At 54.7% G+C, this 25,027-nt stretch overlaps 16 protein-coding genes across 16 annotated transcripts; 7 read left to right on the top strand and 9 right to left on the bottom strand.

Moving 5' to 3' along the window:
• Positions 1–15: 15 nt before the first annotated feature.
• Positions 16–276, top strand: BAUCODRAFT_124604 (uncharacterized protein; the record flags this gene model as incomplete). Its single annotated transcript, XM_007680707.1, has 1 exon — positions 16–276. The coding sequence occupies one exon, from the start codon at positions 16–18 to the stop codon at positions 274–276; it is 261 nt and encodes an 86-aa protein (XP_007678897.1).
• A 75-nt stretch (positions 277–351) lies between these two features.
• BAUCODRAFT_212463 (uncharacterized protein) lies at positions 352–1,163 on the top strand. Its single transcript, XM_007680706.1, has one exon. The coding sequence runs from the start codon at positions 587–589 to the stop codon at positions 1,070–1,072; it is 486 nt and encodes a 161-aa protein (XP_007678896.1). The 5' UTR covers positions 352–586; the 3' UTR covers positions 1,073–1,163.
• Positions 1,164–1,577: 414 nt separating this feature from the next.
• On the top strand, positions 1,578–2,284 carry BAUCODRAFT_212346 (uncharacterized protein). The gene has a single exon (XM_007680705.1). The coding sequence runs from the start codon at positions 1,754–1,756 to the stop codon at positions 2,126–2,128; it is 375 nt and encodes a 124-aa protein (XP_007678895.1). The 5' UTR covers positions 1,578–1,753; the 3' UTR covers positions 2,129–2,284.
• On the bottom strand, positions 2,285–4,049 carry BAUCODRAFT_212345 (uncharacterized protein). The gene is made up of 4 exons (XM_007680704.1): positions 3,614–4,049; positions 2,716–3,564; positions 2,613–2,663; positions 2,285–2,555 (listed from the first exon to the last, which is right to left on the bottom strand). Exons 1-4 carry the CDS (start codon positions 3,914–3,916, stop codon positions 2,442–2,444), a joined length of 1,317 nt encoding a protein of 438 aa, XP_007678894.1. The 5' UTR covers positions 3,917–4,049; the 3' UTR covers positions 2,285–2,441.
• A 1,249-nt stretch (positions 4,050–5,298) lies between these two features.
• On the top strand, positions 5,299–5,738 carry BAUCODRAFT_36307 (uncharacterized protein). The gene has a single exon (XM_007680413.1). The coding sequence runs from the start codon at positions 5,420–5,422 to the stop codon at positions 5,600–5,602; it is 183 nt and encodes a 60-aa protein (XP_007678603.1). The 5' UTR covers positions 5,299–5,419; the 3' UTR covers positions 5,603–5,738.
• Positions 5,739–6,736: 998 nt separating this feature from the next.
• BAUCODRAFT_212382 (uncharacterized protein) lies at positions 6,737–7,296 on the bottom strand. Its single transcript, XM_007680703.1, has 2 exons — positions 7,173–7,296; positions 6,737–7,066 (listed from the first exon to the last, which is right to left on the bottom strand). The coding sequence occupies exons 1-2, from the start codon at positions 7,191–7,193 to the stop codon at positions 6,764–6,766; spliced, it is 324 nt and encodes a 107-aa protein (XP_007678893.1). The 5' UTR covers positions 7,194–7,296; the 3' UTR covers positions 6,737–6,763.
• A 104-nt stretch (positions 7,297–7,400) lies between these two features.
• On the bottom strand, positions 7,401–8,842 carry BAUCODRAFT_124601 (uncharacterized protein; the record flags this gene model as incomplete). Its single annotated transcript, XM_007680702.1, has 2 exons — positions 7,401–8,337; positions 8,409–8,842. The coding sequence occupies 2 exons, from the start codon at positions 8,840–8,842 to the stop codon at positions 7,401–7,403; spliced, it is 1,371 nt and encodes a 456-aa protein (XP_007678892.1).
• A 148-nt stretch (positions 8,843–8,990) lies between these two features.
• BAUCODRAFT_36305 (uncharacterized protein) lies at positions 8,991–10,482 on the bottom strand. The gene has a single exon (XM_007680412.1). The coding sequence runs from the start codon at positions 10,457–10,459 to the stop codon at positions 9,161–9,163; it is 1,299 nt and encodes a 432-aa protein (XP_007678602.1). The 5' UTR covers positions 10,460–10,482; the 3' UTR covers positions 8,991–9,160.
• Positions 10,483–10,693: 211 nt separating this feature from the next.
• Positions 10,694–12,100, top strand: BAUCODRAFT_567424 (uncharacterized protein; the record flags this gene model as incomplete). The annotated part of the gene is made up of 3 exons (XM_007680701.1): positions 10,694–10,800; positions 10,855–10,949; positions 11,041–12,100. 3 exons carry the CDS (start codon positions 10,694–10,696, stop codon positions 11,952–11,954), a joined length of 1,116 nt encoding a protein of 371 aa, XP_007678891.1. The 3' UTR covers positions 11,955–12,100.
• A 128-nt stretch (positions 12,101–12,228) lies between these two features.
• BAUCODRAFT_112384 (uncharacterized protein) lies at positions 12,229–14,094 on the bottom strand (the record flags this gene model as incomplete). Its single annotated transcript, XM_007680700.1, has 2 exons — positions 12,229–12,491; positions 12,846–14,094. The coding sequence occupies 2 exons, from the start codon at positions 14,092–14,094 to the stop codon at positions 12,229–12,231; spliced, it is 1,512 nt and encodes a 503-aa protein (XP_007678890.1).
• A 1,143-nt stretch (positions 14,095–15,237) lies between these two features.
• BAUCODRAFT_46702 (uncharacterized protein) lies at positions 15,238–16,317 on the bottom strand (the record flags this gene model as incomplete). Its single annotated transcript, XM_007680529.1, has 1 exon — positions 15,238–16,317. A coding segment is annotated over one exon (1,080 nt), but the record flags the coding sequence as incomplete, so codon positions are not given.
• An 814-nt stretch (positions 16,318–17,131) lies between these two features.
• On the bottom strand, positions 17,132–18,049 carry BAUCODRAFT_26098 (uncharacterized protein; the record flags this gene model as incomplete). The annotated part of the gene is made up of 2 exons (XM_007680362.1): positions 17,132–17,974; positions 18,035–18,049. The coding sequence occupies 2 exons, from the start codon at positions 18,047–18,049 to the stop codon at positions 17,132–17,134; spliced, it is 858 nt and encodes a 285-aa protein (XP_007678552.1).
• Positions 18,050–18,468: 419 nt separating this feature from the next.
• Positions 18,469–20,371, top strand: BAUCODRAFT_75049 (uncharacterized protein; the record flags this gene model as incomplete). Its single annotated transcript, XM_007680615.1, has 2 exons — positions 18,469–18,565; positions 18,618–20,371. 2 exons carry the CDS (start codon positions 18,469–18,471, stop codon positions 20,369–20,371), a joined length of 1,851 nt encoding a protein of 616 aa, XP_007678805.1.
• Positions 20,372–20,435: 64 nt separating this feature from the next.
• BAUCODRAFT_212083 (uncharacterized protein) lies at positions 20,436–21,905 on the bottom strand. Its single transcript, XM_007680699.1, has one exon. It carries the CDS (start codon positions 21,709–21,711, stop codon positions 20,500–20,502), a length of 1,212 nt encoding a protein of 403 aa, XP_007678889.1. The 5' UTR covers positions 21,712–21,905; the 3' UTR covers positions 20,436–20,499.
• A 204-nt stretch (positions 21,906–22,109) lies between these two features.
• BAUCODRAFT_36300 (uncharacterized protein) lies at positions 22,110–22,678 on the bottom strand. Its single transcript, XM_007680411.1, has 2 exons — positions 22,650–22,678; positions 22,110–22,565 (listed from the first exon to the last, which is right to left on the bottom strand). Exon 2 carries the CDS (start codon positions 22,554–22,556, stop codon positions 22,182–22,184), a length of 375 nt encoding a protein of 124 aa, XP_007678601.1. The 5' UTR covers positions 22,557–22,565; positions 22,650–22,678; the 3' UTR covers positions 22,110–22,181.
• An 854-nt stretch (positions 22,679–23,532) lies between these two features.
• Positions 23,533–25,010, top strand: BAUCODRAFT_36298 (uncharacterized protein). Its single transcript, XM_007680410.1, has 3 exons — positions 23,533–24,305; positions 24,363–24,692; positions 24,769–25,010. The coding sequence occupies exons 1-3, from the start codon at positions 23,733–23,735 to the stop codon at positions 24,934–24,936; spliced, it is 1,071 nt and encodes a 356-aa protein (XP_007678600.1). The 5' UTR covers positions 23,533–23,732; the 3' UTR covers positions 24,937–25,010.
• Positions 25,011–25,027: the final 17 nt, after the last annotated feature.

Genomic DNA, 25,027 nt, shown 5'->3' with positions numbered 1-25,027 from the left:
CAAGCGCCAGCGATCATGGGTAAAGCTCAATACTGCCACTTGAAGGACTGCTACGGTACCCCACCCCACTGCTGTACAGCAGGCTGTTCGATGCATGAGCATCTGGAAGATCGAGTTGCTCGCTCGTTAACGAGACAACACGGCGCCGCAGGCAGTAGCTTTCGCGAGCGCTCCCGCAGCATTGGTCGTGCTTTCAGCAGCAGTGGTGGCGGTCGTGGCCGAGGTGGGACCGGCGGGGGAGGAGGCAGGGGCGCAGACATGTCGGGCTGGTGGTAAGCGTGATGTCGCTACTACCATCATCGAACTAGTTGTGCAGTAGGGAGCAGCTAACATAAGGCACGGTAGGATCTGCTGTGAATGTAAGCAGACGATTAACCCTGCGCTGAGCAGCGACCGCTGTCCAATCTGTGGACGCCACAGTCGCTGCCGTCGTTGCTACACCTACCCGCGACGACGCTAAGGGAACTGGTACGGCATTGCTTCGGCAATACTAGAGACGCAGAATGATCACCTATGACACGATATTATGGTCTTGGTTTGATTCCACAGAGTGTACTTCACACGTGCAGTAGTCTGAACCAAGTTAATGGCCTGCATGTTGGATGCCTCGTGCGCAAAGTTTATTGAGCGTATACTTTGTCCGGATTCATCTCGGATGCTATTCACGTACTGCTTTGGGTCGGTGTATCGAACGGCTTGTCCAACGTCGGAAGGGTTACATTACAGTCACTTCTCAATCTTTCCGGCTATGCCACAGTATACCCCGAACCACGTAGGTCAGGCAAGTCAGGCTTACGAACCGATATGCCACCTAGTTTCCCTGTTATTGCCCTGCCACGCACCTTTCCCAATAATGCAAGTAACTGCTGCATTGGACACTTTGCCGGTGCTGTATACGTATTGTTACAGTAGCTTGCAGAAGTTGCATGTAGCTGGTGCCCAATCAATAGGCACTCGGTGCGCGATCTTGATTACCACCGCCGATCTGTCATCCTTTGCAAGGGGCTTTGCGTGTGGTGTGAGGCGTCTGCCTTTTCGTGCTGGCATTTGCACCAACTCCTTTGGGACATGACAAGCGAAGTCCACTGCGTCAAGTGGCGAGGCTTCGAACTCTACCGCCGCGAAATGCCGGACACGCTTGCCAAGAGCATCGGGCTAGGAGATTGAGACCTGAAGCGAATATGACAGCCTATAGCTTGACAAGCTGGCATATGGTGTATATCCTTCGAATTTAGAAGGTTCAACTATCTCTAATTACTGATCAGGTGGGGCCGACTGCTCGCATCTAAGTTGACGCGTGATCTTCGCTGCCGCGGACTTGGTACCATGATGTCTCAAATCGGAATCTGCTAATTCACCTCGTCTTTTTCCCGGTAGATCCTCCCCCGTTGCGTAACTCCGAGACTCTGTGGGCACGCGGGCGTCACACCGGGAAGCTGACTTGCATGGCACCGAGCTCAAGCGGCCCACGTATAGGTCTAGCGGGCATAGCGTGGAGCTAGTGGAAGCCCGTGACGCCTTTATCCGCACCTCCTCCCCAGTGGAGACAACCAAAGCTTTGGGCATGCTCTACACATGTCATTGCTAACGGCAGGGTGACATACCACATCGTGCGTTCAACTTGATGTTGTTGGATCGTGGCAATGATTCCGGGACCGAACGAAAAGGGGCTCCGTCACAGACCTAGGACTTCGTGGGAGGGATGTCGTCGGATTGCAATGTAGCGTTCATATGATTTGGCTTGGACAATGTTATGTACCCAGCGTTTCCTAAACTCGTCCTGTCGAAGCATGTCAGACGCCGGAAAAGATGCTCGAAAACAATATCAATATGGCTGACTCTAGCAGTCTGCAGCAAGTCCAACAGGCACAGGTATCCTGCCGGTGACTCTCCTGTAACATGTACGTTAAGCTACGTTGCTTGCAACGCCAGTAGCAGCCACGAGTCCAAACCTACCAGGGCGGCTTACCCTGCCAGCTGCCGGGCAAAGGGTTCAGCCTGCGCAGTGCGGCTGGGAAAAGGCTGCAGGCGTTGCCAAAAACAAGTCGGCAAGTACTTGCAGCTGGCCGAAGACACATTTTGCGATCACGACACGTTTCGGCGAGATTGCCCGTCACCGAGACTGTAACTGTAGCCTGTAATCGTCATATTGTGAGCAGTAGACAGGGAACGTTGTGACTAGCAAAGCATTGTGAAAAGGCGTCCTCAATGGTGAGGAATCTCACACTGACGGGGAAAGGGATTTGCATGGCTCGCAGACCATCGTTGTTAAGTTAGTGCATCAGCACAGGGCTACGCTAATACTTCGATAACACCTTCGGCCTAGACGCATATCTTCTGGAACGGAACGCTTCCAAGATAATCCGAATCACCAGTGCCACGCGTCTTGTGGTAGTACATGTTGGTGGCGCCGTATTCCTGATACTCGTAAATTCAGACGCTCATAGACCTCCATCTCCAGTTTGCTGCCGCTCCCGACGGTCGCGAAGCTCCGGACACCGTCGACGATGATTGATGAACCAATTGCTGACCTGGGTCATGCTGATACCCGTAATCTAGTAACTGTCAGCCTCGGCACCGCCGTGGTAGGGCATACGTTCTTTGTCACCTACACGCGAAAAGTGTGCCTTCTGCTCCTCGCTTGGATACGGATTGGCGATATTCTATGCCAAAGTTAGCACGACATTGCGCAGTTGAAGTGTGGAAGCGGCTGACCTGGTCGAACCATGTCTTCATGATCTCAGTAGATGACTTCGGAAGATTACTCCTTTTTCGCGCTTTTCCATGCTGATACTCGTACTGGCTTGGCGTAAAAAAGGGCGGACAATGCATCGTTTCGTATCGCGTTGGTGGTACTACTGGTGGTGCGCTTCTTAGTGGCAGATGTGGATTGCCGTTGTGTTCCTCCGACCTCGAACCATGTTCGTCGTGAGGAGGACGCTCGACGCCTCTGAAGGGCTCAAAGCAATCAGCTCGCTCAGAAGCCAGTCTTGCCGGGGAGTCGCTGCGCTCGAGATATTCCACAGACCCACCAACGCGCATGGTAAGAGGCCCGGGAAAGTCCACGCATGGAGTGGATATCGGCACATAATCCGAGGGCCCTCGCAATGCATAGTCTGGCCGGGGTGATGGTAGGTTACGCAGCCCTCCTGAGGGTCGTGAGTGTGAGATAGCGGTGCTATTGCCGTACTCCGTGAAGTTCGGATCACTCCGAAAGGACGACAATGGAGCGTGAGGATAGGGCGCAGAGTCGCGTCGCACAAGCAGTTCGTGCTGCACAGAGTACCGCCTGTTTGGGTCGTTCTCGCGGAAAGACGGGACCTCTGCGTTAGGAAATGCCCGATCTGACAGCGAACGTGTTGCACCTGATAAGCTGATGCGATTTACAGATGGCAGCGGAGACGCTGAGCCACTCGGAGGCTCCAGCCGCGGCCTTTTGTTAGGGTATAGTGCAGGCGGTCTGTAGGTCGTTGCTGTGTATATCGGTTCACGGGGACAGGGATGGGGAGGTGCGCCTACTGTTGTAGGCGTCTGCGGAGGACTTGTGACGTGGTCGCTAATGACCTGCTGGGTGTCAGTCAAATACAACAAAAGTCGAAGTCCAGATACGTACGGTCCTGAGAGGTGGTAAAGATGGCTTTGGCAACTCTGATCTGCAGTAAGGAGGCGATTGAGACGCAAGTCGGTGTTGCAAGCCTCCTTGCTGACAGCCGCCGCTCTTTGCCTTGGGCAGGACTGCGGTTGCGATCCCAAAAGAAGCATTACCGGCCCGATGCCCTTCGTCATAGTTCTCTGAGACGTCATTGCTACTGTGGGATGCTTCGGGAGTTGGTAATCGAGGACTTCGTGCACGATAACTGTATGGACTTGTCCTCCGGGATGTCGATCGACCTCCACTGGGGTTGAAGGTCTCCATGCCCAGGTCGAGTCTGTTGACCTGGTTGTAATCCAAAGACGAAGAAGGCTTCCTCACCAGAAGATTGAGCTTTGAGCAGTGTCGTCTGCTAAGCCGGCTTGTAAGCGACGAAGTGTCAGACTGGCCATCCGGTGGTGAAGAACTAGTGTACAGTAGAGTTGGCCAGATTCCCACTTCGCTGGACGATCCAATATGTCGCTAATCGCGCCAAATTCTTCAGGCCAAGGTCTCGTTGAGGGCACTGCAAATGCTCTGAAACAATGGCTTCACGGAGACGTCACATTAGCGTTCTGGCGATGACTTGGTAAATTCGCCAACCTGGGCCGGCCAAGGCGTACGAGGTGCGTGTTGTTGATGATAACCGTGCGATTGATGGAACATGTAAACAGAGCGCAGGTCGAAGATTGTATGCGGAGTCTCGACGGTTGGACGACCCTTAGCCTAGAAGGCGCGAAGTTCCGCATACTCTGCACGTATCTGCATCGGGTAGATCCTGGACCATCCCACTTTACTACGTTGACGAGTTCCGCGTTTAACAAGTAGAGTTGCCAGGCTAGCGCATTAGAAGGTTGATCCTGTACGCCTGAAGAATGTAAGTGCCACCCGACGGTGCGTCTGCGAGCCTGCTGTACCGGCCCGCATGGCACAAGGACCATGCAGCAGCCAGTGCCATGAGCCCGACACCAAGGCGTCAGACCCCCTCCTCTGACATAGCACTGCTGCACGGACGATCAGAGAGATGACAGTCGACTTAGCCTAAGCCTTTCGGGGGTAATGCATAATTAGCGTATCTTCGAATGCCGGTGCTCTTGCACGCGCTTATTGCGGGCGCTCGGCGCGCCGCGCAGCAATAATGCAGCTTCGAGGCTCTATAGTCGTACACGCGATGGGATTGGGATCATGCATTTCCGTCCACCGAGCCATGCTGCAAGAAAAGCATTCGACAGCAAACCTAACGCATACTTTCACATCGCCGTTGACCTATACCAGCCCCAAGCAGCGAAGAAGGTTGGCGGTCAAAGGTAGCGCCGCGCTTGATGCCCATGCCCTTGGGTGACGTTCCAAGGTTTGTTCCATACAACTCCGCGTTGCTCTTTGTACTGAGCGGGTGGAGACTTCTGCTTACCCGGAGCTCTTCCCACGTCCCCACACAACACGTTCACGCCCTGAAGCATCAGAACGTACGGTTCCCAGCGTTCACCGCACTACACATGCAGTCCATATCCGCAAACCTTCCAGCTAGCGAAGCGAACGCGCAACCGCTTGGGCGGCAGGGGCTTATGCATCCAATCGTGGCCATACCCGGTTATCGGCTCCGAAATTGAACTAGAGATGCAGTCTGGCCTGTGAGCGGTGACAGGGGCCCAGCTCGAAAAGCTAGATTTGACATCTCAGGGACTGCCTGCAGATCTGACGTACCGCGTCCAAGCTTCTCGGCCATTTCTCACAAATGCAAGATCGTCGCCGATCTGTACCTGGCGCAATTGTCGGCGCCTAGCGGCTATGGATTGTAGCAATCAGATCGAGCGTCGTATCCCAATCTTTGCTGTACTGTGTCCTCCGAATACCATACCCGCGTACCCGCGGCCATCTAGAAGTCGCAACTACACCTCGCGCAGTATCGCCATCAAACCCTTGTTCGGCGTGTGCGCGACAGCGGGACGGGAGCAGCCAATGGCTCCCTAGTCGCATTCACAGCATGAAGAGTCAGTGCCAAAGATGGTCGAAGCATGTCCCCACCTAATATTGTTGCATCGTGCTGCAACAAACTGCAGAATAAGAGTTGTGCGGTATGACTAGCTGGCCACACCTTCACACAGGTATGCACGCCATAGAAAGCTACCCTGATGTCCGATAGGTCTCCAACAAGGTCTTCACGAATTTAGCGACAACAGTACTGTCACAAGTTGCGGTCTCGGCACCGAAGGATCAAGAAGATGTGGCACACCTGCACGCCTTATGCGACCGGCGTCACTTCGGGTTTGCGGAAGCTTTTGGGTGGCTCCTAGTACCGTAACCCCGTGCGGTCTGTACGCTCGGGCCTGTGGCCCGCTCATGAGTCACGCCACAGCGCCAGACCGATAGCGTTCGATGTGGCGGTCACGATTGGCTCGTTCGGCATACAGTACTGTACTGAGTGAGACTGCGGCGTCTCGCTTTGAGCGCTGATGAAACGTAGGACCCAGCAGGCTTTACGGTTGTTAACAGCGTGCGGCCCTTGAGTACAAAATATGACATGGTTTTTACCTGGGAGAGATTTTGCACCAGCAACACCCAATCGCTTGTCGGCCGAGCATCTGCGGATCATTCCTCAGCTGACTCGCTGCATTGTCGCGTGCAACCCTCGGATGAGGGACGCCGTGAAATATGCTGTCCGTCTGGTGGCTGAATGCGCGCAATGCGTCTTGACGGCGCCCTGAGGCGGAGCTGGCAAGCTACACTCCGCCCAATTGTGAGCTGCCCGCCCTGTGACGCGTTCGTACCCATGCTATCAAGGCGGTGCTAGAACCAAGCCAAGGCACTCTTTCTCTGGAATACGTTGCGGGTTACAGGGACAGCCATCATGAACGGCACTAGGAAATCACCGCCGGATGACATGCATAATGCATGCTCGCTGCGCCTTGGATGCCGTCCTACACGAACGGCATCTTGGTTCGGATTTGGGAAACGCACGCCGTGCATGCATCCAGACAGCTCCGAGTACCAGGGAATGTGCTGCTGCCAGATGAGCACAGCAGCAATCTCGTCTGCCTACCATCTCCAGCATGCTGGTTCTACTCGTCGCCAATCCTAGCGGGCGCCTCTCGTACGACGTCTTGACGCGGGTGAGTCGTACGAACAGTCTTGTCAGCTCATTAACCTCCGTCCGCGTCTCAAAGTATGTAATGCAACTCCAACGCCTGCTTCTAATGCACCTCCGACCACCTCATCCCCAGTGGTTTCTGTTGAACGAGCATCGCGTTGAATTGCCGTTGATTGCTCGCGAGCCGCAGAACGCACGAACAACTTGCAGACTGTGGCACCGCGATACGCATGAGCCATCAGACCTGCCGAATCCGCGAACCACAGCATCCTCATATACATAACGCCATCCCAGAATATCCGGCACTCGGGGCGTGACTGGCCAACGTCTGCTTCTGGGTGCCTCATCTTTGCTAAGGCAGTCAGTGACTCTCATTTCTGATCCGCGTTGAGGATGTGAGTAAAGGTCGATGCAAATGCAGACTGCAGCTTTACGTCAAGTCCGTGGACGCACCTCGTGACCTTCACCGCCCATCTAGGCACTTACTGCATGCAGGCCACTAATTCAGCGAACACCCACTGCGGGCAGGGTAAAGATACACAGGGCGTATGAGTTGGAACTCACGGCACCTTCTACCGAGTAAACAGCGATAGACCGATCAGACCTGTTAACCGTCTACTCGACATTGCATATCCATGTCATGCCATACGCCTCGCTTGTACGCATCAGTAAAGCTCCCCATCACATGGCATCCCGACGATGTGTCTGCCGTAGCACCCGTCGAGCGGCCTTCTCACTCACCCACCCGTCCGGTCTCTCTCCATTTTGCCAGCCTTCTCCCAGACGCCGCTTCCGCGTCGCGCTCCTACGAGACGAAGTCACGAGACTACCAGGGTCATAGCGCCGGCTGGGTCGTTGCACCAGTCCAGCACTGTCCAGAAAGGCTTCGAATTGCGGGCCAAGCGGATAGAAGGAGACGTTCGAGCTATGATCGCAGCAAGGAGAATGTCGGAGTGGTAGCAGCCAGTGGTGCAGTTTACTGCCCATGATGTTTTTCATGTTGCACCACGGTGATCCCAAGTCCCATGGATTCATACCTGGCGGAGTTTCTAGTATGGCGAAAGTTCGTAGCGGCCTTCCCTCAGCCGGTGACAGCGGGTATGTCACAGTTCCTCTCCAAAACTCGGATCGTGATGCACGTCTCAACGCCCAATTCGTGCCACTGTTGTTGGTGAAATAACTACTGTGAGATGGGTCATCGATCTCGGACGTTACGGGATGTTCACCAGTCCGAGGCGGTCCGTTGTCGCTGCCGGCATCATAAGGGCCATTCAGACTCGCGGATGCTGGCAGAATTAAACCCGCACTGCTTGGGTATTGGGTGGGCTGTAGCTCAGGCGGCAGGAGAACTGCTAGCAGCATCGTCCGACCTCTATTGTCGATGTTCTCGATGGTGGTCGTGTTACGCGACACGAGGAAAAAGCTGTTCACCACCATGCCTAGTGTGAATAATAAGAAGAATCCAGCCAGACCGAGCGCGACGTTGATTTGCACATCCGCTCGGCTTTCATGAACAAAGTATCCCAGCAAAGCAGTACCGTAGGCCGCCAGCAGCGTAGCATAGAAGAGAAACTGCAGAAAGAAGTTGACGGATCGTTCGCCGACCACTCCGCCTACCCTGTCATTGAATCAGCAGATATTCTGTATGACTGATACTGGTATAAAGCAGCTGGTGCTCGAGTCGCATACCACGGACAGAAATGATCCATCTTGAGCGTACACCTTCCGGCATCCTGACTGTGATGTGCGCGATCGGGCTTCCAATTGCGACAATATTGACACCAGACAGGCAGGCCCCTCTGATCGCATGCGAAGACATCTCTCATCCAAAACTCTGGTGGCGGCTCCTTCCTCGCAGCGGTACCATCAGCATCACCGAGCTCGGTATAGCCAGGATTTCGAGAGACGACGAGCAATAGTCGGAGATATGTAGCTGCCACCGGTAGAAGGAGGAAGAACCATATAATCGGGAGTGCGATGCCGGCAGCAATACGCACTCTCGGCCCGTTGATGAGGTAGTTGATACTGAGCGGACCGACGACCACGTAGGAGACATAGGCAACGATGAACGCCAGGATAACGGGCACAACCCTAGCCGTCGCCAGCGATGCTTTTTTGGCCATCGATTCATCTCCGAACGATCTGATGATATTGTCACATAACGATGATGGGCTGGCGTGGCGATTCGCAAGGTTAGCAAACAGAAGGAGCGGAAGAAGCCGACGCGTTCTCCATCGGAGTCGCGTAAACCAACTTCTTCAAACCTTCGGTGTGCTGTTAATCCTGGACCCCGCCATAATCACGGTGACTACGTCGCATTGCGAAACTCGTCGCGACATTGACTATACTAACGTCGTAAAGAATCTGTGGTTCCTAATCACAGTACTACCTTTCGACCACCAACGCCACGCTAAAAGAACTCGGGATGTGCTTCACTCATGTCACCTAAACAACCGCCTCCCGCCCATTCTGGGTGCAGTATTCTCTCTGCCTTCAAGACTCAGTCCGGTGAAGCCCACCGATCCGCCAGCATGGCGTTTTCTGTACCGTCTGAGCGCTTCACGCAGATGGTCCGGAAGCAGCGGACCAAGATCACACTCCTCAATTTCGGCTTCGAGCCCACCAGCGCCACCTAGCGGTACAAGTAATGCTTCCACAGAGTCGCCATTGCTGCCTTTTAAGTCTTTCTTGCTGTGGTCCTTCGGATTCTCGTGCTTAGTACCATTGACCGTACTGCGATTGTCCGGAGACGTAGGCTCGTTCGCAACGGCCTCGCTTCCATTTACAAGCGCGACAGGCTGCGCGCCTTCTGCGTTCGCGCTACGGACCTCGCCAGTTTCGCCAGCGTTCTCCTTCTCGTCGGCAGTCTTTTGCAGCCTCCGCCACGCCCTATTCGGCTCGCCATCCGCTCTTTTGTCCGCCACGGCTTCCCACTCCCTCTGCACCTGTCTCGCGTCCTCAATCATCATGCCAGCCCACATCTTCGCATAAGCGCTGACGACCAAGACAACGTTCTGCGGCACGCTCTGACTCAACGTCTGATTGACCAGCTTCCTCACATCCGCGGTCTTCAGCTTCGCCCGTCCGAATGTATTGAATCGGTGCTTGTGCTCCTCCGACACGCTCTCGTAGAAGGCCGCCTTGCGTTTCCGCTCGGCTTCTTGTTCTGCGGGTGTCATTTGCCCACCTTCGTACAGTGGCAGACGTCCACCGCCAGGGCCACCGGTCGTGCCTTCTTCGAAGTCGTCTTCTTCGTCAACTTCGCCAGCATCCTCGGCAGTGACGATGGAAGGTGCGCCTCCCGTGAATGCCCGACGTTGTAGCCGTCCATCGTCTCCGTTCACGCCTCGATACTTGGGCGGCCGTCCCCGCTTGCCCTTTTCGGCACCCCGTTTGCGCTTCGTTGCCGAAGAAGCGAGCCCACCATCCGTTGCAGGGATGCTGATAGCGCTTTCGACGTCGAGGTCATCGCTGAAGTCATCCATAGATCCGGTGGCGGAGGGCGAATACTGCGCCAGCATATTGTCCTCGGCGAGCGCATGTTGGGCTTCGAGGCTGTCAGGGGGTGGGAAGGAAGTCTGACGGAGAGGGTGCGCTGAAGATATTGCGCTGGCTACTGACGGTTTGCGCGACTTGATACCCGTCGGAAGAGCTAGGGTTGGTCGCTGTCGTTGGCCTGGTAGCGCAAGAGGCGAGCCAGCTGGTGGCGACGTAATACCGCCGTAGGGAGGTGAAGCCATGATCGGCCAATCACTGAGGCGGCATAGCTACTACAATGTTCGTGGAGTGTGTGAGTCTTGAACATTGGCAACGAGGAAAGGGAAGCTCGACACGCATGTGAGCGCGGAGCAGTTCCGCCAACGACCGCCAAGACACCCACTGCGCACGGTCCATAAGTGAAACCATCACTTACACGACGAAGCTTCACAGCACGCATTAGCACTGGCGAAGAAGACCACGACAACACCGCAACAATGAGTCGCCCAACTGTCACCATCTACGGTGCTGATGGTACTGCCACCGAGGACAGCCATCCGCTACCCAATGTCTTCAAGGCACCCATCCGCCCGGACATTGTCCAGTACGCAACGCCGGGCTCATACAGGAGTGGTTAAGAATGCTAATAGTCTTCCAGGAGCGTGCATACCGGCATGGCGAAGAACAGGAGGCAGCCGTACGCTGTGAGCGAGAAAGCAGGCCACCAGACTAGTGCAGAGTCTTGGGGTACCGGTACGTGGGAATCCTTTACGAAAAGAGGCGGAGGGGACGCATAGAGATCTATACACTGGCTGTTGTAATATGTATACTAATATCTGTTCAGGCCGTGCTGTCGCTCGTATTCCGCGTGTCTCGGGAGGTGGTACTCACCGTGCCGGTCAAGCCGCGTTCGGTAACCAGTGTCGCTCCGGCCGCATGTTTGCTCCCACCAAGGTCTGGCGCAAGTGGCATCAGAAGGTCAACCTCGGCCAGAAACGCTTCGCAACCGCTTCCGCCATAGCAGCTTCCTCCTCGGCTGCCCTGCTCCTGGCCCGCGGCCACCACATCATGACCGTCCCTGAAGTTCCACTCGTTGTTTCCAGCACTGTCTTCGCCGACGGCGCCGTCAAGAAGACAAGCCAGGCTGTGAAGATACTCGAGTCTGTGGGCGCTGGACCGGAGCTTGAGAAGGTCAAGAATAGCCGCAAGCTGCGCGCTGGCAAGGGCAAGCTCAGAGGCCGGCGCCACAAGCAACGCCGTGGTCCGCTCATCGTCTATGACCCGGAGAAGGATGGCAAGGACCTCGTCCTCGCCTTCCGCAACATCCCGGGTGTTGAGACTTGCACGGTCTACGCTCTCAACCTCTTACAACTTGCCCCTGGCGGACACCTCGGCCGCTTCGTCGTCTGGACGTCATCTGCCTTCGCTGCACTCGATACCATCTACGGCAGCCAAACCGAGCCGTCCGAGATGAAGAGGGACTTCTTGCTGCCGTCCAATCTCGTGGCGCAGGCAGATCTCGCAAAGCTCATCAACAGCTCCGAGGTGCAGAGCGTGCTACGTCCAGTCAAGGGCGGTGCCATCAGCAAGCGTGGTGTGGTGCAGAAGAAGAACCCGCTCGTGAACAGGCAGGTACTCCTGCGCCTCAATCCGTACGCTGCCGCGTACAGGAAGGAAGGTCTTGGTCACAAGAAGGCGGAGGACGCTGAGCCGGCGGAGAAGGACGACACTTACGTCCAGCTCCTGCACGAGAACTAGAGGTTGTGATAATATCATATGCAACGGGGCGTGGCGTAGCGTGCTTCAAGTTGCGAACTGGCTGCAGCCACAGCGGTTTGAATGGGTGCAGTAAGCGAAGCACCTTTTCGGTCTACAAGTATCAGTTGTCCGATACGGTCGCATGAGTTTGCAAAGTTACATCTACCGTGTGTGGCCACTTATCAAGCAAAGGTTGCGTTTCTTCACAGGTATGACGACTGAACTATGCTATTGTGAAAGCTATCTTACAATCTCGGCGTCGTGTCGTTTCACATTATCTTCCATTGTCTGCGTTCGTAATGATCTTCGAAGCAGCAACGTCGCCGTCTCCGTCACCTGGTTTCTCCTTCTCCGCCAATGTCTCTTCCATCCATGACTGCACCATCGCCAATGCCGTCTTAGGCTCTTTCTTGTACCTCATGAGCAAATTCTGCACCTCCGCCGGCGTGAATGTATCGTCTGGCACATGGCTGGCGAATTCTACAGCCAGGTCTTCCAGGTCAGCCTGGGACTGTGCCTCGAGCTGATTCTCAGGAGCTGCAGGACCCTTCGCATGTCCGTTTGCAACGTTCTTAATGCCCGGTGTGTAAGTCGCAGCACCGTTTGCGGCTACATATGCCGAGACGTACTTGTCGCTGGCGGCGTACATTCTGACGAAGAGCTCGCGGATTTGCTCCTTCATCGCCAAGCGGAACTCGACCTTCCGGTCTACTCTGCCGGGTCTTACAAGGGCTGGATCGAGTAGTTCCGGATGGTTTGTTGTCATGATCAGCACACGGCCTTCGTGCGTCGCCACGCCGTCGATTGCGTTAAGCAAGCCAGATAGCGAAACACCCCCTCCGCCACCTTGGGTGGTCGAAGTAGGATCGTTGCTCGGAGCAACACCTCTACCTCGCGGAGCTTGACGTGGAGCGCAAATGGACTTTAGCTCTTTGGCAAGATCTTTTAGGGTGAACTCTTCGTCCTTCTTGGGTTTGTCTTGAGGGTCTTGCTTTTTCTCCTCACCGGCGTCTTTGCCGTCGCCTTCTTTCTTGCCTCGTCGACCAAGAGTCTTGCTACCGTCCTCGCTTGCGCCGTCGCGCGTTAGGCCCGCAGCATCTACATCCTCCAGCAGAACAATACAGCGCCGTGGGAGACCGTTGAACAACTGCATCAGGTCGCCTTCGGTCAAGCTCGGCTCCTGCAGGCTGATGGCGTATATCTCCAGACCGAAAATACCAGCTAAAGCAAACGACAAGCTCGTCTTGCCTGTCCCGGGTGGTCCGTGAAAAAGATACCCGCGTCGGTACGGAATGCCGCGAGTGGCGTACCACCTCGGGCTTGCCGGATGCAGATATTCATTCATGTCCTTGATAATCATGTTCTTCTGCTCGGCATCTAGGATGACTGTGCTCATTGGACGAGAGGGTCGTGCGGAAGTCTTCGCCCAGGTTCCAGCGAACCGAGCCCTATCCTTAGGCGTGGGGTGACGGATGGTGGTCATTCCACTCTCTCTGTTGGACGACCATATCTTCACGGTCCGCAGCAGATCTTGGATTGGTTCTATGCTCCGGCCGATACAATCAAGCTGAATGATGTCGTCTTCCTGTACGTTTCCAAAGCTTACCTGCACCCGTTGACCTTCGCTAGATCGCAAAGACCGCCTGAACCAGAAAATATTACCTTTGTGCCAGACGAACTGTCGGCCGTAGTATGGTTCGAAGCGTGGCGGCGTTCGTGCAGACCACTTGTTGAAGTTGAACATACCGTTCTCATCTAGAGCATCGTCTGCAGATGCGTCGTACGCATCCTCCGCTCTTGATCCGCGTTGCGTCTTGGCCCGCATTTTCCTACTGCGAGAGCTTGCTGCCTGGTGTGCAGCCAGCCACGCCATGACCATGTCGAATAGGTCGTCATGCTCATCGATGTAGACGGAGGACATGAAGACGGCGCTGAAAGCTCTCTCCGCCCATCCTCGCAGGTACTGCCAACCTTTGGTGACTGCGAAGAAGATGACACCAATTGATACGAATACAGAAATGTCCAGTCCGAGGTACACTGCCACGTAGCCTGAGATGAGACTGTAGCCCGGTATTAATGCATCGAGGATGTTAGGTGGTAGATTACTGAGTTCCGGTACCTCTGTGCTGTTGACACTCATCGTAGGAGCTGGCATCATACGCGACAACCGCCGAAAGTCCATCCTGATGTAGCCTGTGGGTCGTCAATTCTGTTGCCTCGAACGTTCCGGCTTCAGTCACGGGCGTTGTCTCGAATGCAATATCTCTGGGAGGTCAAATGACAAGAAGGAAATACTTTATACAACCGATCGAGTAGTAGCAGCTGTAAGGACACATTATATACCCAGTATCTTCCAAGACATTGGAGCCTGAACTATGCGCTTTGCCACTTCAGCTCATTGTGAAGTACTTGCATGAGTAGCGGGACGCTAAAGCGGCCATCCTTACTGACTCACTTGGGCAGGACGATGTGTGACCAATCTTTGATGGCAACTGCCAGTAAGAGCAGGTCGCTGAGACTACGAGAGTACGTTGAAAGTGTGACTGCGAAGTGAAGGTTCAGCACGAGTTCGCTCGCTCGGCCGCGAACGCCACACCCGGCGTTTGACAACACGGTTTCGGCCGAGCCTAACAGACTCCACCTGAACAGGCAATAATGTGGCAGACAAGGACACTTCGCGGAAAGGTGAGGCTGTGCATAGTACACTGCCGGCGCTGGCCAGAGCAGCTACATGTACTGCCAGGACTGCAACTGTGCACACTAGGCGCACCAGGCCAGCCTGATGACACTTCTAGCGGTCCATGGACTGCAACATCTCGCCGGCTTCCCATCGTCAGCTTCAATCGCCATATCATTGTCAGCGATCGCTAAAGTCTGGTATATCCAATATCTTGCGCTGTTGCTCAGATAATAGAACCCTGTTGGACCACCCTGGCCACTCAATACCATGCGCCGTGTGATGGACATGCTTCTGCAGGTGGCGCTTCTTGGCAGCAGTCGCTGACGCTGCAAGCGTGGTAGTAATTGTGACATAATCCTCGACTAGGACAAGCTCTACCACCTCGTTACTGCCCACAGTGTACGTTGTTGTAGTGGTGGTGGGTAGCATCCGTGTTACGGGACGAAGCGTTGGAGCAGCGCTTGCACTTGTGATGGGACCATCCAGTCTGTTGTGCGCGATATCGACCGGGCCTTTAGCGCCATCAGTTGCGGAGTCGGCAGCAGTGTCATATCCTGACGTGGCAGTGACTTCAGGAGAAGCTGTGGTAGACAGAGTGCCGGAAGTGGCTGCAGAGGCTGACGGGATTGAGCTCGTTCTTGGGCTGCCGTGGCCCGCGTCAGGATACGCTGCCGCAGGCGCAGGACCTGACTGAATTGGCACACCGCCTGGTAAGCCGGTACCGAGAGCTAAGGAATTGTCGTGCACAAGCACCTCCGGCACAGTGAAGTTGCAGAAGTTGGCCTCATCTCCCCGTGTGGTGAAGAGCGGACAATCCTGTACTTGTCCCGACGAGTTTGTGCATTCCTGCATGGCTTGTCCCAAATAACCACTGGACTCCCAGCCCATGATAAAGTCGCCATGGTAGCCGGTTCCTACAGGATCGCCATTGGAGAATACGAACTCGCCGTCCTCGTATGCGAAGTCTTGCGTGTTCCAGATCGTCTCGTAATGCAGATATGGAAAGTGAACGTCAAAGCCCGTCGGACAATTACCGCCATTGATCACGCTGGGATACCTCATGTGAGATTGGTGATCGCTTGAGTCCAGCGATCCGTTACCACAGGTCGGAAAAGCGAGCTCCAACCGCAAGCCATTCGTACATGTAGTGTCCATGAATGTCTTGTTCGGCATTTCATGGCGGTAAAGCGATGGTTCAGGAGCCGTGGCGTAGTGCAGGCAGTTGAACCCTAGGGCGCGCTGCTCAAGGAAGAACTGATCCGAGGCGTCCCAGGGCCACGTTGACTGGTCCGTATCGGGAAATGGGCCCGAGAAGTTGCGAACATTCCTGTTGCCGGCAAGCATTCGGAAGCCTTCCGGAAACGGTACAGCATCGGAGAAGGTCTTTTCGTAGTATGCCAGCATACCTCCCACCTGATGTACAAGCTCGGTCGTGCCGTTAGGCCTCATGAAGTACAGCGCCGGAGTCCAGTACGCTGACTTGTCCTGAATGACCTGGCAAGACGTGCAATTCTGCGGACCAGCCGGGGGATGCGCGAGGTCTTCATAAGTTGTGTTGAGACCAAAGTTGCCGCCGCCGTGAATGGTGTGTACATGGTCAGCGATCTCGCCGGGATCCATCAACGGGTCAAGACGTCCTATGCCGGTACGCTGACATGGCATACGCCAGAACACCGTAGCAGAGGCCAGGACTGGGAGCGCGACAAGGGCTGCCTGCAACCTCATCGTGAAAGAATCTTGCGGTATCAGTGTGGCGTGCTCGTTCCTGTCGGCCTGCGCCAGTAGCACGTCGATGTGACAACAATGCAGCGGTCGATGGCGTGCGCGCGTCTGCTGGTTTTGAATGTCACCAATTACTGCAGGAAGTCATGTGCTTCTTTCGAGCTATGTTTGTGCCTTGCTTGAGCGATCCGAAGTCTCAGAATATTGTATCGTTAAAAGGAAGAGTGCTTAACAGTATGTCGAGCTGTCAAAGCCGACAGGTTGCTTCAGGAAAAGGAGTGACTAGGGTGAGTTGAATGGTGACTGTATGCGTGAATGATCAAGTCGACGCTCGACCTATTGTCGGAAATGGAGTTGCGAGGAATAACAATGGCCGGCAAAGGGATGTCTCGTGAGCCAACGCGCAAGGCGCCAATCAGATGCGCGCGGGTGGGGCGTGAGCTTCTTGTCGACGGCTTTGGAAGGTGCGAACTACGGTGAGACATTAAAAGTCGTATGGCTTATTGGCTGCGTATTCATGATCTCAACTCCAGTAGAAACCAGTCCTGCCTAGTGTGCGTGCAGAGAGTCACCACATCATGCCAACCGGAAGCAGTCCAAGTCAAACATATCCAGGCAAGTCTCAGTGACCGATGGCTTAGCAGGAGCTGTCACATGGACGATTGTTGGCCGTCAAAGCTTAATGCATAGTTCGAGTCTGCGGAGTGCCTGCGCCTTTGTGGGAAGAGATTTTCGATATTGCAAGGTTGTTCACGAATCTTGAAGGTCTTCAATATCAATCATCGTCTGAGCCATAGCCAGCCAAACCAAGCACAGGCTCTTGTGCCTTCTTCTTGATGCCCGCAATCAGAGGCCCTTTCTTCTCCTTCCTGCCTTTGCGCTCAAACGCAGATGGAGGCGGCATAGCTTGCTCCTCCGAGGTGCGTGTACTGTCTACGCGCGGCACAGCATCATCATCGTCCGGCATCTCTATCTCCTCGTCGAGCCTCCGTACCTTCTCGCCGGTGCCACTCTGAAACGCAAGCCTAGCTTGCTCCTCAATCTCTCTTTCCACCCTTTCCGCCTCGTCATCCTTTGTCGGCACCGAGACGCTAGAGATCGCGCCGTCTACATCCGCACGCTCTCGCATAGCGTTTCGCCTTCGCACATCATCTAGTGCGTCTGCAATCGCCATCTCAGTCTTTGCATCCTCGGTCTTCTTTTCCAGCTCCTTCATCGCATCTCTCTCGGCCTCCTCCCGCTCTAGCCGATCCAGCCTCTCCTCCTCGGTCTCCTCGGCAAGCTTCGCCTCACGCCATGGCTCAAAGTTACGTCTAGCGCCTTTCTCGCACTCATAGTCTTGGTGCTTTGGATCGGTTTTGAAAGTGATCTGCGCGCTGCATCGCGTGCACTTGATGTAAAAGCGGAAGATCGTGATCGAGTAGTACTTTTCATCGGTGGTCTCTTTTTGGGCGTTGAACTTGCGCCCTTTGTAGATGTATTCGCCACAACTGTTGCAGCGCATGCTGAAAGGAGCCATAAGGCGCACATCTTGTCGCTTTGGGCCGGTCTGCTTCGGTTTGCGCCGCCGTTCGATGGCTGAGGGATCGAAGTCTGGGGGATAGTATTTACTCAAGACCTTGGATAAGACGATTAGCGATGGTCTCTGCAATGTTCTCTACCGACCCCTCGAACGTACCTTGCGCTCTGACATGCTGATGGTCCAGCACTATCAATGTAATATTGCGGGCGAATCGAAGGGAAGACGACTAAAGAGCTAACACCGAAATGTTCCCGGTGGAACGGTCAATAGAAGATGAGACAGTACCCGGCCTTCACAAACATGAAAGTCGCAAGAGTGGTAACGAACGTACTCGTAGGAGTTACCGGAGCTAGAGTGATATGATAGCCTAAAGGCCGACACGGCGCCAACGCAAGGGCGAATCGGCTCGTCTCGGCTGCGTGGTTGGTCTGCGCAGCTTGAAACAGCAACGGGGAACTTCCTCCACGCAGGTACGTTTCGGCCACGCCGTATGCAATACAATGTTGTTCTCACAAGAGGCAGGTGCAGCGGTGTCAAGCATTTCTTTGATGGTGAAGTCACACTTCCGTGATGCTCCTGGGTGATACAGAATGGAGGCCTTCTTGAGAAGTTGGGTACAATCCGCAGTAAACAAGCATCAACACGGCTCTGCCATCTTCCTCGCAGAGAAGCTGTTCTGCTTGACAAGTCCGTACCACTGCTACGTACCACACTCGCCTGCTCGCTAAACGTATCTTAGACTCTCCCGAGGATGCTCTTGTCCTCGCAAGACTGGAATTCGAAGCCGGCAACTACACCCGCGCTCTCGCTCTTGTTTCAAACCCCAGCTTGCTACAGCGACAGCCCGCAGCGCGATACCTCGCCGCGCACTGTTACATCAAGCAGAACAGGTGCGAGGATGCACTCGCGATCCTGGGCGAGAAGAGTCCGGCCCACCTTCTTACGACGGCAGATTCCTCGCGGCGAAAGTTGCAAGCGGTAACGAATGGCTTGCAAAGTAAGCAGGGTGGCAAGGCCAAGCTTCCCAGCAGGATAGAGCGGGCAGATCGGAGCGAAGAGCGTGACCTCGAAGACCGTAGCAGCATAGAGTGTGAAGCCGGGATGTGCTATCTTCGTGGCCTATGCTTCGCCAAGCAGAATGCGTTTGAGCGAGCCAAGGAGTGTTATAAAGATGCAGTGCGGATCGATGTGCAGTGCTTCGAGGCATTTGACCAGCTTATGAAGAACTCGCTAATGAGTCCTGGCGAAGAGTGGGCGTTCCTGGAGAGTCTTAACTTCGACAACATACGAGCAACCTCACCGGAACAGAGCGGTGACGCAGAGGAAGCATCGGCATTTGCGCGGAATCTCTACATCACTAGACTGTCGAAGTATGCGCGCCTCGACGAATTTAACACGGCGATCGAAACGCTATCTACGCACTATCACCTGGCCTCGAACCCGGATATCTTGCTCGCCAAAGCGGATATGCTGTTCACCTCATCCTGTTTCGAGGCTGCGCTCGCCCTTACGTCCTCCATCTTGGATAATGATCCCTACAACTTTGCCTGCCTACCCTTACATATCGCGCTCTTATACCAGCTCAACCACACAAACGCTCTTTTCGCCCTCTCGCATGACCTTGCAGATACGCATTCGAACGAGCCTTGCACATGGCTTGCGGTTGGGACATACTATCTCAACACAAATCGCATCCCAGAAGCACGGTCTTACTTCTCCAAAGCGTCGCTTATGGACCCCCATTTCGGACCAGCCTGGATAGGGTTCGCACATACGTTCGCCGCAGAAGGCGAGGGTGATCAAGCCATTGCTGCGTACAGCACGGCCGCTAGACTATTCCAGGGCACGCACTTACCGCAACTGTTCTTGGGCATGCAAGAGATCGCTCTGGACAATTTGGCCATAGCTCGAGAATATCTAACGTCGGCCTACCAGCTATGTAGGACGGACCCTCTCCTTATGAACGAGTTCGGAGTATGCTCCTACAAAGAAGGCGATAATGACGGCGCGATACGGCAATTCGACCTGGCGCTCAGCCTAGCGGAGGAGAGCCAGGCGCCCGCACATCAGTACCGTGAAACGAGGTTGAACTTGGCGCATGCCCTGCGGCGAGCCGGACGACTGCAAGAAGCGCTCGAGCAGTTCGAGGAGGTTATCCGGCTGGGTCTGCGGGATTGTGGCGTCTTCGCTTCGAAAGGCTTGGTGCTGTTGGAGCTGGAACAGCCATTCGAGGCCACTGTCGCTCTCCATGAGGGGCTTGCAATGTCTCCGCAGGATCCGCTGGCAAGCGATCTGTTGAGCAAGGCATTAGCCCTGCTTGAAGGTGGGGGTGTGTTGGGTGGCGCCGACGAAGATGCCATTGATGCTAGCCTGAAGAGCAAACTGGTCGAAGCGAAGATGACGCGGAAGGTGGGTGGTCGTAGAAGACGCGCGAATCAGCAGGATGACCACATGGACTTGGATGGCTTGTCGGATGTCAAGCGGCCGCCATGAACGTAGAAGCTGGCGATGACCGGTGAAAGTAGCCCACTCAAATCTAGCTTCTGTACAGCGTTGGGTAGCTACATATCTAGGTCTATCAAAACGACTGCGATTGCAAAGCGACTCGTGCATAAGGCAGGTCATACGATGGCAGATGTCGTCTCGTCAATCACAACTCCGAACTGATTCTTCGCCTGATTGTAGCTTGCCTTCACTGCCTCGCTTCCGTAGACCCTCATCTCCTTCTCGTAAGCAGCAGTCACGCCGTTGGCAAGGCCGCCAGACTCCGTCAATAGCCGTCCCAGCACCCCCGAGTCCCGCACCGCGGTGTTCGCTCCGATGCCGCCGGCTGGCGTCATACTGTGAACGGCATCACCTATAACGGTCACTCGCGGCTCATTCGGCCACTCAGGGACACCGCTCGGTGTGGAACAGGTGATCTTCCAGAAGGCAGCCTCAGACTCGACCATGTGGTCAAAGAGCGGCTTCACACGGGGATGCCACTGCGCTGTGATCGATTTGGCGATATCTGCCGCTGGTTTTCCGATGATGGTGAAGTTCTCATTCGGCGGCTTGATGACACCTGGCTGTCCACACATTGTCCAGCCAAACTGTACGTTAGGGTCGTCCATATCATTCGGTCTTACATTAGTGATGACAAAGACTCTCCCGTCTGACCTGGTGTCATCAATCAGTCGCCAGACACCTTCACCAAGATCTTTGAACGCGGTGGTGGGAGCTTGGCCATGGATACCCCTTGCCCCTGTATCGAAGACTTTGAGGCGACCCTGAGAGAGCTGCTGAGCGACTTTAGAATACATGCCCTCACCGCCAACGAGCATTTCGCCTTCCTCAGACATGGACCCGTCCGCAAAGATGGCATGTACTCCGGACGCTGTCAGTTCGTAGCCAGTCACGTTGTGGGACCACTTAATGAACGGCTCGCATCCGGTCATGAACAGCCGGCGCATCTCGCCTCTCGCAATACCCACAACCTTGTCACCGCGGCTTTGCAAGCTCAAGGACCCGCCTTTGGCTTCTTGATCCACAGCCTTGGGCGGTCCTGAGTCCTGTGAGAGATTCTCGCCAGTGACAGCATTTAGAGAGCCGAATCCGCTGCCACCAGTTTTACCACAGGCGTCCCAGAACGTCGAGAAGTCTGCGGGTGACAGGACCGATTTTATAGCATCCAGTCCTTCTGCTGATAGCCGTAGCCGGTAGCCTTGGGCGCGGAAAGAAGGCGAGGCGTCACGCTCAAAGATTTGAAAGGGTATGGAAGCTCGGCGTAGTGACTGTGCAAGGAGAAGAGATGCGACGCCAGCGCCGGAGATGAGGATGGGTTTGGAAGCCATCGTTATGCGACCATTCGATAGACGAACTGGAAAAACGTCTTTCGCAGCCTGAAAGCCTTGGCTCCAGCTGAGAAGGGAGAAGGGAGAAGGGACGAAAGTTATGATTTTACGCACCTACGCGGGCTCACTGGTTGGCCAGACAGTCAAGCCGCCGTATGATCGATAGCATACTCATCATCTTTGTCATAAAGGATGTCGTTACGATGTTGCTTGTTGAGTCGGACGCCGATATTCCGCTGGTGAGTATCGCGTCATCACGCTTAGCGCTGGCTTCGTCAGCAAGGCTACGCTCGGCCCACCTTGGCCTGATGGTTGGAGTCAACAATCATAGGTCGGACGTTTCTTACCACCAGATGCCGGCATGCAAACAACACCTCATCTCAAAGACTACCTATTGCTTTGGGATGGCGTGAAGCCATGCTTTGAACCGTGGGGCCACCATCAGCCTCTACAACCGTCACGCGCTGCGATCAGCCCGCCAGTGACCGCCTCTGACTAAGCCTTGACAAGGCTTTGCCGCGACGTAGAAGCACGCTGCGCGCGGCATCCGGTACGTGTCTCTCAAAAGCGAAGAGCAACGTCAAGTCGTAAGCATGTAATGCGCAATAATTCCACGACGAGCCTGCGCCTGGATTTTGATTGAATGTCTCCTTCGTGTTCATCTTTGAAGAGGTACACAGCCAGGTCATCGCATAATTCAACCTCCGGTTCTTACGGAATAGCTCTTGCCGATACTCTCGACGTCGAATCCAGCTAGTAAGTATCGCTACGAAAGTGTACAAGGTCCGGTGCTGCCAAGCGCCTAAGCCAACTTCGACGTCTACTTTAGCATGCGGCTTTGGCATGAGTGTAGCCTGAAGTACCGATCTAAGCGAGATGTCTGGACTGGCCGGCGGCTTCGGCAGGTATTAATGTATACAAGTGTACAACATACATACCCAACATTCTGCGTCCTTTGGTTTGTTTGCAATGGGTTACGACTCACGGTTTAGCACAGTCTCTGCGCTTGTCGATGCGATACTGATGATCTCTAACGTTGAGTGAACCACCCTACAGCAATTCCCACGGAGCGTGCGAAAAGCCACGTGGGCTTATCCCGTAAATATGTCCTGTACATGAAAGCCACTGCAAGCCACAACTCAGTAACAGCTCAAAACACCAATGGGTGGACAACCTTGGCCATTCTAGCCAGCCACATCTCCCGGAACCTGCGACTATGTGACTCCCCTCACTTCAGGCTTCTTTGGAACACAGATCTAGCTCATCGCAGGTCCTCGTCTGACATCTCTTGGCATGCAGACGTGCAGGGATGGCAGCCTTACAATGCACCATAGACAAGGCCTCAGCTGCATTGGACTGCGCTCCGAAGCCGCAACACAGGTTCAAAGGCGCGATGAGTTCGACAGAGTGCTCCCTGCAAGGACATCCCCGCCGAACCGGACGCATACGTTTGAACTGGTGCCATAGTCGGGCCATGTATATATAGAGGCTTGAGTTCACGGTCATTCCAGACCGCAATCTACCGCAAGTCCTCCTTCCATCTCTACGCGATATTGTCGTCTCTTCACCATGGCCTCCACTGGACGGAATCTCCTCGCTCGCTACGCAACAGCCTTCATTTTATCCATGCTCGCTTGTAAGACGGCTGCTCAGTCTGTTGTTACAAAGGGCATGGGAAACGGAATGTGCTCAGTAAGTACTGCGGACGATGAGACGTCGTAGGGACATAACTGATCCGTACCGTCTCAGCTAGAGTACGGACCGACGTCGGTAGCGACCGTTACCACGCTCAGCCATACGCCTACGACAATTACCACTTCCGTCACCGTCACCAACACCATTACACCAACCACCACTTCTAAGGCGCGAGCGACTACTATTACAGCGACGAACACGTCAACGATCTGGAAGACAACGATCATGACTCAGGTAAGGACTGCGTCCGGGATGCAACTTGAAGTGTTCATATCTCGAGAAGCAATCCTAACGCTTTTGGAAAGGTCACCGACACCTTTACAAGCATGTCAACTCTTACGCAACTCATCGTGCCTATAACGACCTTGACGAGTTACGAGACCTCGGTGGTGACCGGATCTACGACAATCACGCCCACAACGACAATGTCGACCCCTGCCGGCTTTACGCCTCTACCGTCCGCGGTTGCTGCTGCCAACGAGACGCCCGGCAAGAAGGGCAGGCGCGAGGCGGAGAAACTCGAGCACCGACTGGCACTGGAGCGTCGTGCTTCCTCAAGTGCTGGCTCCAGCCTGAAGCCGAGCTCGTCCACCTTCACAAGCGTCAAGTCAACGTCCAGCGCAGGTTCGAGCGCGAAGCCAACATCCAGCGCCGGCTCGAGCGCGAAACCCTCGTCTAGCTTCTTCACGTCCGCCAAAAGCACTTCAGTAGGATCCTCTGCAACAGTGACCACAGCGACACCGTCAAGCTCATTCTACTCGAGTTCGATTACCTCGCCAGCAACATCGTATCCTACGCAAGTTGAATGCTGGAGTACGCAAACCATCATCCTCCAGTACGTGACGAACTCAACATTGAAAAGCACAGTGACTGTGACCAGCCAAAGCACCTCTACAAAGGCTCGTTATTCTCCATCAATGGTCTGTGCACACGACCTTGAGCTAACGCTATTGTAGTCCACCACAACCACCATAACGAACACGTTTACTTCCACGCCAGCGGACGCATCCAGTACGGTGACCGCTTTCACGAGCACTACTCTTACAAGCACTTCAACCGTCTCAGTGACATCAACCACAACGTACTCAAACATTTCGACGGCTTTTGCGGCACAGCAGACGTACTACCCAATCTGCGACGTGTCAAACCAACTGCAGTACATCAACGGCGTCCCGGCAAGCGAGATTGACTGGGTGGGGGGCATCTCCATCTACACCGGGTCAGGATCATCTGCCTATGATTGCTGCGTCGAGTGTTACAACAACCCATTATGCGGTGTCGCTGCTGTAAGTCATCCTCCCGGCCCTACGCTCGCCACCTCACGTCCAATGCTTTACTGACGCCTAAACCCATTGTTATTAGTTCGAGCCAATACCAGATCCCACCACTGGCTTCCAGGACTGTGTGTATGGTATGATTAGTTCACAGGACAGGTGCTATGGAGGAAACATTGTCGGGAAGCTTGTCACTCATTCGAATACGGACCCCTTTGTCGTCATGAATGGGGCTTGCGGGCAGTATTCTTTCTAGCGATATACTGTGTCGAACGTCTCGACCTACCATACCTTTCTTTGTGCTCCAAAAGGCTATTACTACTCTCCAGAGCAATCGTTCAGGCCTT

The sequence above is a fragment of the Baudoinia panamericana genome (genome assembly GCF_000338955.1).
Source record: "Baudoinia panamericana UAMH 10762 unplaced genomic scaffold BAUCOscaffold_10, whole genome shotgun sequence".
Taxonomy (NCBI): domain Eukaryota; kingdom Fungi; phylum Ascomycota; class Dothideomycetes; order Mycosphaerellales; family Teratosphaeriaceae; genus Baudoinia; species Baudoinia panamericana.
This window is presented reverse-complemented; position numbering and strand designations above follow the sequence as displayed.